Source organism: Schistocerca cancellata, chromosome 3, assembly GCF_023864275.1.
Source record: "Schistocerca cancellata isolate TAMUIC-IGC-003103 chromosome 3, iqSchCanc2.1, whole genome shotgun sequence".
NCBI classification, from domain to species: Eukaryota; Metazoa; Arthropoda; class Insecta; order Orthoptera; family Acrididae; genus Schistocerca; species Schistocerca cancellata.
The window spans coordinates 779,448,178-779,462,409 of record NC_064628.1 but is presented as its reverse complement, the minus strand read 5'-3'; the positions used below and the strand labels follow the sequence as shown (position 1 = coordinate 779,462,409).

At 39.0% G+C, this 14,232-nt stretch overlaps 1 protein-coding gene across 4 annotated transcripts in view; it reads left to right on the top strand.

The window, feature by feature from the left end:
• The first annotated feature begins 6,143 nt into the window (after positions 1-6,143).
• The window catches only part of LOC126175828 (dynactin subunit 1), a 150,256-nt gene continuing 142,167 nt past the window's right edge, over positions 6,144-14,232 (top strand). For 3 of the 4 annotated variants that reach the window (XM_049922828.1, XM_049922829.1, XM_049922826.1), the window contains exons 1-3: positions 6,144-6,283; positions 6,473-6,651; positions 10,391-10,542. In XM_049922828.1, the coding sequence (XP_049778785.1) occupies positions 6,475-6,651; positions 10,391-10,542 (329 nt within the window). In that variant the 5' untranslated portion in view covers positions 6,144-6,283; positions 6,473-6,474. The remainder of the gene's footprint in view (positions 6,284-6,472; positions 6,652-10,390; positions 10,543-14,232) is intronic. The other variant, XM_049922827.1, reaches the window with a different exon arrangement.

Genomic DNA, 14,232 nt, shown 5'->3' with positions numbered 1-14,232 from the left:
TGCCACATAAAATGCTGCTTAAAAATAATTTTGTGTGTAACGACAAACAAGTCGATTCTTTCTGTCAACACCAGACGTCGAAAGAAGTGATGAGGTGTAATTGTTTAGGCTGACTTAATCTACATGCTGCAAAAACGAAACTGCTAATATCTGCCAAAACACTAGAGAAAACGTGCCTGATGGCTCTTAGGAGGCAAAACGGATGGTGAACATCAATATATGCTGAACATCAATATAACTGATAAACTGCAGGGACAGATTCCTGACTTGGAAAAGAGGGAAAAAGGTCTTATGAACAGGTGTCCAGAATTCATCATCGCCATTGAAGATGGTACTGAAGAATCTGTTATAGTTTATGCAGATTAACGCAGTTAAATGACAGGTAACAACTATTTAAGGGACAAAATAGACTCATGTTTTATTTGCACAACACATATTAATACATTTGACTACCAAATTATATTACGCTGCCCCATCAACAAACATGGAACATGTACATTCTAATGCACTCTGCACATCATATCTTGTGTACCACTATGCACACTCGAAAATGTTTGTTCACATATCCCCAACACACCCCCTTGAAAAATTGTTTTTCTGATACTCAACACTATACATCCCAGGTTAAACCACAATGTTTCACCATCTTCTGAAATTTGTCCTTACTGAGAGGCTTGGTTAGGAAATCAGATAACATTTCTTCCATGCATAGATAACTGAGGATTATATTCCCCTGTTCCACATGATGTCTTATGTCAATATGTTTGGGTCTTACACTGGTGACATTTTTTTTTTTTTGCAAGTTTAATAGCTCCCATATTGTCACAATATATCACAGCTGGCTTTAATGTTGGAGGAGATTCTATTTCACTCATCAGTGTACGGATCCAAAGAGCTTCTTCGATAGTGGAGGGCAAGACCATATATTCAGCTTCTACATTACTCAAAGCAACAGTTCTTTGTCTCTTACAAGACCATGATATCAATCCTCCCATTAGTCTAAAACAACTTCCAGTGATGGAGTGTCTGCTTTCCAACTCATTTCCCCAGTCTGCATCACCGTATCCTTCCAAATTTACATGTTCAGTTTTAGAATATTTTAATTTATAATCAGCAGTTCCATTTAAATATCTGAATATTCTCTTGACTGCCACCCAGTGATTTTCTCTTGGATTACTGCAAAACTTGCTTACTGCATTTGTGTCAAATGCAGTGTCTGGTCTGGAACTCTGTGCTAAGTACAGTAGACTTCCTACAGCTTCCAAATAGGGTACATTTTCCTTACATCAGTTATTAGCAGTTTTGCATTGCTTCCCATAGGAGTATGAATAGGTTTACAGTTTTCCATATTGAACTTTTCTAAGATCTTCCTTGTGTACAGAGATTGAACAATCCATAATTTTTCTATGTTGGTACTTCTTAGAATCTTCATGCCTAAGTATTGATTATTTCCCATAAATGATGTATATTAAATTCTGACCATAACTGTTTTTTAAAAAAAAATCCATCTGGCTTTCACTATTGGTTAAAATAAAAAAAATCATCTATCCATATGGCCATGACTGAAATTTCTTCATTGCTCCTTTTATGATATATACTGGGATCTGCCTTTGACTGTAACATGCCTAGTTTTATCAAACTTTTATGCAATCATTTATTCCAGCAGTGGCCACTTTGGTTTAATCCATATATGCCTTTCTTCAAACGCCAAATTCTCCTTTTCCCTTGATAAGGTCGCTTAACTTCATCAAGTGGAATCACATATATTACCTCTTCCAGTCTTCCACTCAGGTAGGCTGTTTTCACATCCATATTATGAATTAATAAGTCTTCCTTTACTGCCATAGGTAAAAGGTATCTCAATGATGAATACTTCACCACTGGTCAGAATGTTTCATTGTAATCTGTTCCTTCTTTCTGGGAATATCCTTTAACTACCAAACTGGCTTTGAATTTGATATTGCACTCTCAGGATTGTTAATACTAAACACCCATCTTGTTCTTTGTGGCTTTTTATTTTCATGCATGTCAACCCATTCATATGTATTATTATTCACAAAAGATTGCAGATCCTTTTCAGTAGCCTTTTTCCAATCTTGAGCATTTGAACTTGCTAAAGCTTCATCAACTGTGATTGGTTCATTGCTAATTGTTTGGGCACCATACATTTCATAATCTGGATATTCTTTCGGTTTTGCTATATGTGAAGACCGCCTTAAACTGACTTCCTTTGTTGAATCTTCTTCCTCAATTTGATTCTTGGGTAGCACATCAGCTTCCTCTTTATTCTCATCTTCTTCTGTTTAAGTTTCCACCTCTGTTCCAACACTATCACATATTATGCTTGGTTGCATTACTGTATCATTTTGACTACTTTCCTTTATTTTAGGTCTATAATCCTCCAAAAATACTACATCTCTGCTACTTATTACTTTCTTATTCACCGGATTATAAAATCTGTAGCCTTTTGAATCCTCACAGTAGCTAACAAAAATTTATTTTTGATATTTTGCATCCCACTTTCCTCTTAATGGTTTTGTAATCTGAACCATGGCTTCACATCCAAAGAATTTTAAGTGCTTTAGATCCAGTTTCTTCCCAGTCCATATTTCATAAGGTGGCTTGTGTCTCACAGCTTTGGTAGGTGATCTGTTAATTAAATACACTGCTGTTGACACAGCCTCTGCCCAAAAATACTTAGGTAGTTCAGCATCACTTAACATACTTCTTGCCTTTTCTACAGTGGTTCTGTTGGCTCCTTCTGCAACTCCATTTTGAGAAGGTCTGTAGCGAATGGTAGTCTGATGCCTAATACCCATTCCATTCAACTGTTCCATAAACCGTCTGTTTACATATTCTTGTCCATTGTCTGATCTAATAATTTTAATTTTCTTCCCAGTCTGTCTTTCAACCATTTTGCAATAAACAACAAATACATCATTCACTTGATTCTTGCTACTTATAAAATAAATATACATCTATCTAGAAAAATCATTTATGAATGTCAGGAAATAGAAGCTACCTCCTAAGGATTCCATCTCCATAGGTCCACAGAGATCTGAATGTATGAGTTGCAAGACTTCGGCAGATCTGCTCTGACTCGATTTAAATGGCAATCTAGCCTGCTTCCCTTGCAAAAACACCTCACATTGAACATTATTCATTCCATAATTTCCCATCCCAGTTGCCATATTCTTCAGTAAAGTCATACTTTTCCTATTCAAATGTCCAAGCCTCCTATGCCACAAGAAACCTTTTCCAGCATAAACAGAGTGATTTCCTGTTTCAGCAGTAGTTTGAACTGTATTCACTTTGTAAATACCTCTTACATTACTTGCTGTATTTACAATATCACCACAAGAGTCTATCACTTTGGCTCCTTCTATATTGAAGAAACTTTATTACCCTTCTTTACTATTTAGCTTACTGACAACAAATTAGTTGCAATATTCTTTACATAATATACATCATGAGCAGTAACAATTTCCTTTTCCCCATTCAAAAGCAAATTAAGATCTACTTTTCCTGCGAGTTCACACCTTAACTTAGTTAGATCCATCAACTGTAGAAATTCCAATATCAGTCCTTGACTGAACATCATACAAACCTAACAGAGCTATGGCAATGTACACAGATGCTCCTCAATGTAGGAACCATTCTGCATGATCATCACTCGGTGCATTAAAACAGTAAAAAACAGAAAATACCTTGCTTTTATCGGTAGCCTTTCTCTCAGGATTACTAGAATTAACATGTTTCTTTTCTTTTATATTTAACTTTTCTTTGCACTTTGAAACAATATGTCCAATTTTCTGGCATCTGAAACATCTTATTGGCTTCTTCTTCTTGTACTTGGAGTATAAAGCTGACGCTGCTTCTTTTTCTGACGCATTAGAATTTGGTTCATTCCTCACGTCCTGCAGAATCTTCATCTTAACACTATCCGCTGTAATGGATATTCCCGAACTTTCCAGACACATAATCATTGGCGAATATTTCTCTGGTAGTCCAGCTGACAATAAAGTTCCAATCCATTCATCCGCAATTTCAAAACCAATATTCCTCAGACGATTGGAGATTGAAATTATTTTATTCACATATTCATCCACGCTTTTACACTTATTCAATCTTGTGGTTATCAGCTCACGAAGTAATCCTACTTTTCTGGTTAAACCACCATCTTCAAATGCGTTTCTCAGTTTGTCCCATTCCTCCTTTGCTGACGTAGCCTTTTCTATGTGAACATAATCCACTGGATCAATCAAAAGAATTAGTTTTGATTTCGCCTTCCAATCCTTACTGGCAAAACTTGACTCTGTAGGTGCCAATTTACCGTTTACGACGTGCCATAAGTCATCCAAGTGTAAATACGCCTCAATGGAAAATTCCAAGGTCGCGTAATTTTCTCGCCCTACAAGCCGCTCTATTTGCGGTATCTGTATTGTACGCATTTTACAGTTTTTTTTCGTATAGCGTACACAATCCAAGTTTATACGAACTTCCGCGTACCTTTTGCGCAAATACACATCACCTTAAAGCTCATTATTTCGCTTTAATGCAGTATCTGGGCCCTTAGCCTGTTGTAGTTTATGTAGATTAACGCAGCTAAATGACAGTAACAACTATTTAAGGGACAAAATAAACTTATGCTTTATTCGCACAACACATATTAATACCAAATTATATTATGTTGCCCCATCAACAAACGCGGAACATGTATATTCCATAGAGTCTAATGCACTCTGCAAATCATATCTTGTGTGCCACTATGCACGCTGGAAAATGTTTGTTCACATATCACCAACAGAATCACAGTTACTCTGACCACGTACCGTGTGTTCCTTGTGTGATGAGTGATTGATGCAGCATACTGTAAGCAGCAGAATAGTCCGTTATTCATGCCTGGAACAAGCTGAGATGGTGTTTGTGTATGACCAAGCCGATGGGAATGGTCGAGGAACAGTGTGGTCATAGCAAAACAAGTACCCTCACAGACACCAACCATATCACACAACATTTCAAGCTTTTTTGGCGATTGGTCCTTTCAGACACATGCAGGGAAGCGGCGGACTGTGTGTACACCAGATATGGAGCTTGTATTAGGGTCATCTCAATATCCTGTAGGACCTGGTCCTCCAAATCTGATGTACGCCTCCTTGCACGTTCGTCCGTTCTCAAAAGGACCCACGATCACACAAACGCCCAAAAAGGGCTTGAAATGTTGTGTGAGGTAGTTGGTGCATGTCAGGGTACTTGTTTTGATATAAGCGTGCTGCCTCTCGACTGTCTGCATCCGCTTGGTCGTATAGAAACATCATCTCGGCTTGTTCCCGATGTGAATACCGCACCATTCTGCTGTTTACAGTTCGTTGCGGCAGTCACAATGAATACACGGCAGATGGTCAGAGGAACTGTCATTCGTCAGCGTCATCTACCCTGGCAATGATACCGTACATTTCTAGACACAAGTTCATAGGATCTTCTCTCCTCCTTTTCCTGTCAGGAATACGTCCCTGCAGTTTGTCGTTTTTATTAATGACGTAACAAGGGTTTTAGGCGTAAAAATTTCATCTTATTTCAGTATCTACTTCTTTTACGCAAAGGACTGAGTACTGCAGAGCTGTAGCACACATATCAGTGTAGGGAAGTAGAAGAAAATGTTGTAACGAGGAAAATGAATTTGAGCTGCATGAGAAATTGCAGGCTGGAATTTAATTCAATGTAAAGTGAAAATATAGCTATCTTTTGATGCATACCTCCTAATGTAAATACAAGTGAAGAACTCACCAGCCTTTCCCTAGGATGTGCTGCATTACGAAAAGCAACAGAAACGATAGATTTAGTACCGTTGGTTATTTCATTCGTTGACAAATGACAACTTCTCCGCAGTCTGCTTTTGCCGGCGGGCTGTGAGAGGTGCTTATTAGCAGTTCTCATTGGGACAGTGCTTGTAACGCATCATATGAGTTATAAACATGTACCTAACACCCAGATCTTCCAAACTTCCTCAGTTATCATTTTTCAACAGTTTAGAAAATGGTAAATTTTCTTAAAAATTAATTATCAGTGTGATACAATAATTGTCCCACTAGCGGTAGTGTGGTATTTCTGTGGTACTGAACTTCGCTGCTAGTGTTGTTTGGGAAATGACAGAGGCTTACGTCAAGCTCTGAAAAACAGAGGAATTGATTTTTATTCAATGATTAAACTCTTTATTCGATGAGAAAAACTGTAATTTTTTTAATAATTAAATATTTCTTTCCATTTTCCATAAACTAAGAAGGTACAATCCACCGTAGTAAACATTTATGGTTACCGGTTGACTGCATTGATAGTTTTTTAACATTTGTGCTAATAAACTTACTTACCTTCAAATGGAACAATTAACTAGCATGTGCAGTGTAAATTATTTTTCCAAAATATTTTTATGTCGTAAGCAAACGAAAATAAAAGCGGTCCGTCTTATTTGCAGCAATGACAGAAAGACCTCTAAAGGAAGGGCAGCGTGTGGAGGTAACGGGTAAAGATGTGAAAGGTGTAGTTGCATACGTCGGAACAACCCTTTTTTCTAGTGGAAAGTGGATTGGTGTAATACTGGATGAACCCAAAGGAAAGAACAATGGTACTGTGCAAGGAAGAACGTATTTCCAGGTGACTTACTTTCTGCAGCCTACTCATTTTTCAAATTTGCACCAGAGTAAGTTCTTTTTATGAATGCTTCCGAAAGTTTGATCTGTGGCCCTCCGTCAGTTGGTATTGTATGAATTGTGTTGAATTCTAGTTGTACAGAACGTCGTGCAACAATGAGCTGAAGCTCATTGTGGTATCAGCTGTTACTGTAGGTCCGAGATCCTCTGTTCTGTGATACAGAAGTATGAGAGACAACCTTACTCCACACTTGGGTTTGTGCATAAGGACGTAACGAGGCCAAAGTACAATAGGGTGACCCAAAAGACTACTTCACTAAATACAAACTAGCATGATTGATGATGTGACAGATGAAATTTTTCATGTGCTTGTAGCTCTCTGCCCTCCAAGAAACAACCAGCTTTAACCAGCTAGTTACGAAACATTCCAAAACCTGTTAATAGTTTGAGATGTGTCATTGTGTTGGCTGTCAGTACATACAGAATTATTACAGTGTATTTCACCTTAGATTACTAAAACCTCATAAAATTTAAGATAACAGTAGGATATAAAACAGGATATTTTGCACTTAATTTGGTATGTAACATACCATTGGAGAACAAACATTGTAATTAACTGACATGTAACCTAAAAATTAAGATTTCCTTAGAGTAGAATGTAGAATAATAAATCTTATGATGGTTGAGTAGCAATGTAACATCCCTCACCCCCTCTTGAATGTTCTAGGGCCAAGTGATCTAACCAGGCAGTGAGGCTAAGCATGAAGAGTTACCCATATTCATAATTGTTGCTCATTAAAGTAGAAATTTGTATAAGCAGATAAATACACCCTTTTGAAGTATATGGGGGTGGAGGAACAACAAAGGTGTCAAGAGTCTCTTCTAAAGCGAATGCTCCCCCGTAATACACGTCTTTTGCGGTAGTATGGTATTAAAGAAACATCACATACAGTTCGCTGCTTTTTCACGTTTTTTGTTATTGCGTGCCAATAACTGAAAGACTGTAAAGAAATAAGTCACCGGGAAAGGTGGGGATCCCAGTTTGGTTTTACAGAGAGTACTCTGTCAGTTAGGTAATCTGCAAACTTAACATGTTAACTGCTAAGGGTTTAGTGTTAAGTTTTTATCGTAAGGCTGTATTTTTTACCTAATCTGTAACCATTTGTGAGACCTTTGTGGCTGTTCAATATCTGTTGTTACTGCTATTTGTATGGGTACCACATGCCCGATCAGTAGTTTTGGGTGGGATGCTCCCCCCCCCCCCCCCCCTCTCAATACTGAATCCTACCAACGAACCCACCTGCTTAACCTATGAACCTATGACTGTGATGATGCGATCATTCCATTTCATATTGCTACAAATTTTTATGCCCATGTGTTTGTCAGAGTAACTGTTTCTGACTGAGTCATTGAAGTTGTAGTCATAGGATACTGCTCATTTGCATTTTATGAAGTGCTCACATGTACATTCTTGAACATTTAAAGCAAGTTGGCAATCTTTGTGTTACTTGAAAATCTTATCAAGATCTACATGGATATAAGTTATGTCCAACTTCTTTCTGAAGGAAAAAAAAGTTATTAAATATCCTATATAACAATAAGCAATGGATGAAATCTGTAAAGATAAAACTTGTGAAGCTGAAAACTGTGTGTAAACATACAAGTAACATTTAATATTATAGGGATGAGCAATTTTAGACCAAAAGCTCTCCACATATAGTGAATTTGGGAGTTTCCTTCATGACTAGCTTAATAGCACAGGAGTGTGCACGTAGTTCACTCTGCATAAGATGAATAGTAGTCAACTCTAGTCCATAATCACACAGTACTGGTTTGGCTGATGGTCACATGTATTCACATTGCGTTTGGTTCTTGCAACTCCAGAACATAGCCTGCCTAAAGATTACCATATGTGTCACAGGGCAAAGAAGGGGGGGGGGGGGGGTTCCCTTGGTGCAGAGCAGTCTTGGAGATGGACTTATTTTATTGTACTCTGCTTTGTTGAGGTGTATTAGTGTGATTTTCTGTTGTGTACAGGAAACCACTACTTGATTTTAATTGTCAGTAGCTGGGTGGTTGGTATCCAAAGTGGGATGTGCTGTAGGTGTCAGTAATTTAGTTTTTCCTTCCTGGCTGCAACTTTGCATCTGATACAAAGGGGGTGCGACATGGGTTTGGCAGTACAGCTTTTCAGTTGATGTTGGTCTCAGACAACCTGCTATGATGCTGCATGGTTTGTGTGGTATGTCCACTTGTTTGGCATGGCTGGAGTTCTTCCACTCCGGATGTGTGCTCTGTAGCTGAGTAGCACAAGGTTAAAGCTGTAGTCCTTACTGTTCTGGGTTGTGTACTATGTTGTTTCTAACAGTTGTTTTGTGCTTAATTCATGCAGTGTTTCCTGTGAGTGGGCACGGTATGTAATGTGACATCCAAGTGCCTTCTGGGAACAGTTTGTCATTTTTATAGATATTGAAAATCAACGGAACCTGTATGCTACTGTGCAGTAACTCATTGTTATGTGTTCTGCGCCAGCTTCCTTGCCCTTAAAAGCTGACAAAAGATCTTCTGTTTCTGAGGAGATTTCTAATCATTTATGACTTGCCATAATCTTTATTTATTGTGTACACTTTCCATAATAGCAGTTCATGGTTGACTGTGTCATAAGAAGCTGATAAATCTATGAACACAGCCCCCTGATCTTTCTTTCCTTGAATCCATCCTCAGTGTGTTATCAGTGTTAGTGACTGCAATGTGCAACATTTGCCTGTTCTTAAGCCAGGTTGTTTTGGGACCAGAAGAGACTCCATTGCTTGTTTGAACCTCCTGAGAATTTTATGAAGATGGCATAGTAATAGTTGACCTGTAGCTGCTAGGGGCCATCTGTTCCTTTCCCAGGTTGTAGAACAGCTATGAGAGGGACTGCATTATTTAAGGTAGGCCTAAATTCTAAGTTAGCTCTTTCAGAAAAACCATTCTCCTTCCCATAATTGTTTAATTGAGCTAGTGCTCTCTTTACTTTCTAATGACAGTGATCTTTAGGTAATTAAAATGTGACCTTCCTTTTTACCTCTACACAAACATTCCTCAAGTACACGGTGTACACATTCTGAACATGTTGTGAAATGACACCCTAGAATTTGAAAGGCATCCCTTTGATGCCAGCCTTTTTAAAATGATCATCATATGAGTCAATTTTTTGAAATTTTCTGCGTATTGCAAAATGAACCTCAATCTGACAGTGGGCTAATAGAAGACAGGTAGACAATATTTGCAACAAATAGGAGCAGCATTATATGTGTAGCCAGCGACATGGAAAATTCTAGAGGAGGCCATTTGCCTGCGGTGGATGTCAAGTGATTGAGGCTCATATATATTACTTACACATGAGCCTATTTTACCCTGTGTTTAACTTCCCCAAAAGATTACATGTATGATACTCACTGAAACATAGAGTATTTTCTAACAGTGGTGTCTCTCTGTAAATGTGATAGCTTTTCATTTGCAGTATACGCTGAGATAGTCTAAAACTAATATTAAATATCTTAATCTTCATTGATCCATTATTGATAATAAATATGCCCTCTTGCATGTAACTGTTATTCTAGTTGTTGATTTTCATTCCAAAGTACTGATGCTAAAGATTTTAGTTAATGTATGCTGCAGTTTAAAAAAAAATCATTTGTATAAATAGATTACTGAAAAAAGTTTCCTTAAAGACTAACTGCTTCAACTGTTAATTTTAGTGCAAGGACAACCATGGCATGTTTGTGCGGCAGTCGCAGCTTACACTTCTGGATGAAAGTGGTGCACCAGTCAAAGATTATGGGAGTGCATCAAGTACATCTACTGCAACAACACCAGATGATAATGCAAAGTCACGTCCGAGACTCAGCAGGTAATTAGAGCCACATTGGAAATCAATAACTGCAGTTTGTGAAGTGTAGCAAATATAAAATTATAGTCAGAAAAAAAATTATTTTAAATGGGTGGACTTCCTTTTGTAGCTACAACAGTAAAAAATTTTGTTTGAGAGGTAAGAAATTGTTAATATACAGTTTTTTTGCAGACTTTTACTGCGGAAGAGCTCTTTGTGAAACTGATAAACAGTTGTTTGTCTTGGAACAAAATTACTTTTTAAGTAGATCAATAACAGAAGATTTATCGGGGTTAATCATGAGTGACAGAAGAACTAGCTGAAAAAATGTCTGATCATAGGAGGCACATTACAGTTGATAGTTTTAGGCTGTTTATGATCTTGCATGTGATTGAAACGGTGCAAATAATTTGTGTGTAGATAAATGGAGATTTTGTGGGTTGTGAATTCAGTGTTACAACCATTATCTCATTCATAACACATTGAAAGAGAAGTTTGTCCAAGTAAGTAGAGTGTGAGGAGTGAGAGTTTACTGTAGTATCTGCTAGTATGTTAGTTAAGTGACACTTGCATGTTTGTAATTATGGAAATGTCACTTGGTGGAGCTGGTAGGTAACATCTAAAAAGGGGGGTAGCTAAAGACAACCTGTAGTGTTCACAGTATGGCAGTACACATGAATTTGAGAAGAGGCTGACAGCTGTGGTGTGTAGCAGATAGTTATCCATTTTCCAGTACTCTGCATTTGTTTTTAGTATGTATCCTTTCCTTGTTATTATGCCATGTTCCTGCTAAGTAGCTTGTATATTACATTCTTCTGTGACATTCTTACTATAGGCATAAATTTTACCATTTACATTCTCATTATGAGTTTTTATTTTAATTCTTTCATTGTATCTCGGACATTAAACATCATTGCCATTGAGCTTAAACCCTTCCCTACACCATTCTTTAACCTGCAATTACTCTGATTTGGGTCATCTGTTGTACTAGCTTTACTTCTGTTGAAATCATTTTCGTTTATTCTCTACTTCATTGTACCTCTTCTCAGAACATAGTGTTTTATGCCACTTTTTTGTTGTTAACAACAATACTGTAGCAAGTAGGCAGGAGTAATGCCATAGACATTTTAAATATGAGGAAATATTACACTGCAGGTTTCTCACTCAGAGATCACCTTTGAATTTGGTAATTTGTGAGATGCTTTTGTTATGCATTGTCTAAGAGAGAGAAATGTCAACCAGCACATTGGAAAGTGACAGCAGCATGACCATGACCTATCAAGACAGTGATTCACAATCCCACAATACTGGTGCTCGCATTTGTCGGTATACCACAATTGTCATATGAATCTGGAATTAGTGGGTTCAGAAAGGCCATACTTCACACTGTGTAGCATCTCAGCTACTAGCACTAGTGTCTAATGTTCCAGAGAACAGACATTTCTCATGGCCTTGCAGGATCGTAAAGCCGCATCACATGCCTTTAGTCAGGAATTGAGCTTCTTTGCAAGTATCCACACAGACCGTGTGACATTGCCACTGTGGACTGTCTGCATGATCGCCTTTGTTGCAGCTTCTCGTGATGTGGCAGAAGAGGGAGACAAACTATGTTGCACCCATTGACAACACTGGGCACTCAAGTAGCACCACGTAGTCCTTCCAAATGAATCCCACTTCTGCCTACAGCATCACAATGAACTTATCATTGCATAAAGGCTCCAAGCAGAATAAACTTTGACAGGTTGCATTCGTCATTGTTATGTGCGCCCTGTATCTGAAGTGATGCTGTTGGGTGCCATTGGGTGTGCAACACGATTACTTCTTTTGGAAAAAGCATATTCCTGGCATCAGCTGCACAATTTTATGTTTATTCTCTACTGGTTTGAATTGTTACAACCATCTTAAAGAAGAAAAGCACTGCACATCAGTGGATCAACCATACGTTTGTTATATATGACTCATACAAATGTAACCTTATTGTGAAAAGTGTGGTTGCTACTCACCATATAGCGGAAATGCTGAATCACAGATAGGCACAACAAAAACACTATCAGAAAATGAGTTTTTGGCCAACGAGACCTTTGTCGGAGATAGAACATGCACACACTCGTGCAAACACAACTCACACACATGTGACCGCAGTCTCTGGCTGCTGAGACCACACTGCGAGCAGCTGCACGTGATGAGAGATGTAACTGGGTGGTGGGTGTAAGTAGGTGGTTCGGGGCAGGTAGGGGAAGGAATAACAGGGTAGGGGTAGGAGACAGTAAAAGTGCTGCTTGTGAGAACATAAATGTACGAGGTGGAAAGAGGGCAGGGTAGCTTGGAGCAGTCAGGAGGTTAGACAGAGGCTGGGGTATTTTCAATACAAATGTAAAACACACTAATTGTCATAATAGTCTGTCTTAATAAAGTCCATATAAACATGCTGTGCCTTGGCACAATTGCAGTAGTGACTGTACCAATCGAAACCAGTCGAGAATGAACAAAATTGTACAGCTGATGGCATGAATATGTTTTTTCCAAGTTACTCAACAGCCGTAGATAATCACATATAAAAAGCTCTACAATCACTTCTGATGTGCCCCCAGGGGACTTGCCAGCCTTTTGCACATTCATGCTTGGCTACCATGAGGCCCCAGCCTTTGCAGTATCTTTTTCCTTTAGTGCTGTATGTCTGTCCTCTTGCTATTCTTTTTCCCCTCCCTTGAGGAACAAGTCTAGGGAATGTTCGTCACTGTCCATAGCTGACATAAGAACGGTCTCACCACTGTTTTTCATTCCTTTTTTTCTTTCTTCATTCACCTTATTCTATCATCCTCCTGCTTCGGCTATTGAGGCTCCTCTTTTTTCTACTTCCTCCCGGCCCACGTGTCTTGATGCGTAACAGGTGACTGGGTAATGCGTAATTCCCAGCCTCGGATCGGCAGGTAGGGTTAATACGTACCCCCTGGTACAGGCCAGGCCCAGGGAGGAGTGATACCCTAAGCTGCTGCCTTCACAATTTGTCGATTGGTCCCTCTGTCAGGTGTTCGGCAGTTGTGGCGTGAAGTGCAAACAGTCACCTAAGGCAGGTGTGCCCCCTTGTGAAGGCCCCCCCCAGTTGAAACGAGCGTGCCACCAGAGATGCTGGCAATCATGGTGTATTTCCTCACAATGAGCGAATCATTATCTTTGCAGTCCCCGTCTACCAAATGTAAACGGATTGGAGCTCTCAATCAGAACCTCCCAGCTGCACCACACTTCCTTATGGTTTCACTTACTGAAGACAGTCAGTCCTTCGCAAGGGTAAATCCATTTATTATTCAGAAAGGTGTTGATGCAATTGCCGACCCTGTGAAATCCTGCTCTCGTTTATGGAATGGCACTTTGCTTTTTGAGACTTCTTCTGATTCTCAAGCACAACAGCAGCTTGCTGCTTCGCTTCTCCACGGCTATCCTGTTTGTGTCAAGGCCCATAGGACTCTGAATTCTTCCCGTAGTGTTATTTACACTAGGCTGCTTGACAACCAGACAGAGGCCAAAATCCAAACGTACCTCTCTGATCAGGGTGCATTTCCATCCTTCGGGTAAGAAAAGTTATATGCCTCCTCAGTGCCCACACGGACTCTTTCTCTCACCTTTGATAGAGCGGTGCTTCCATGCAAGATCAAAGCAGGATATGAAGTTATGACAGTCTGACCACACATTCCGAACCCAATGCGCTTCTAC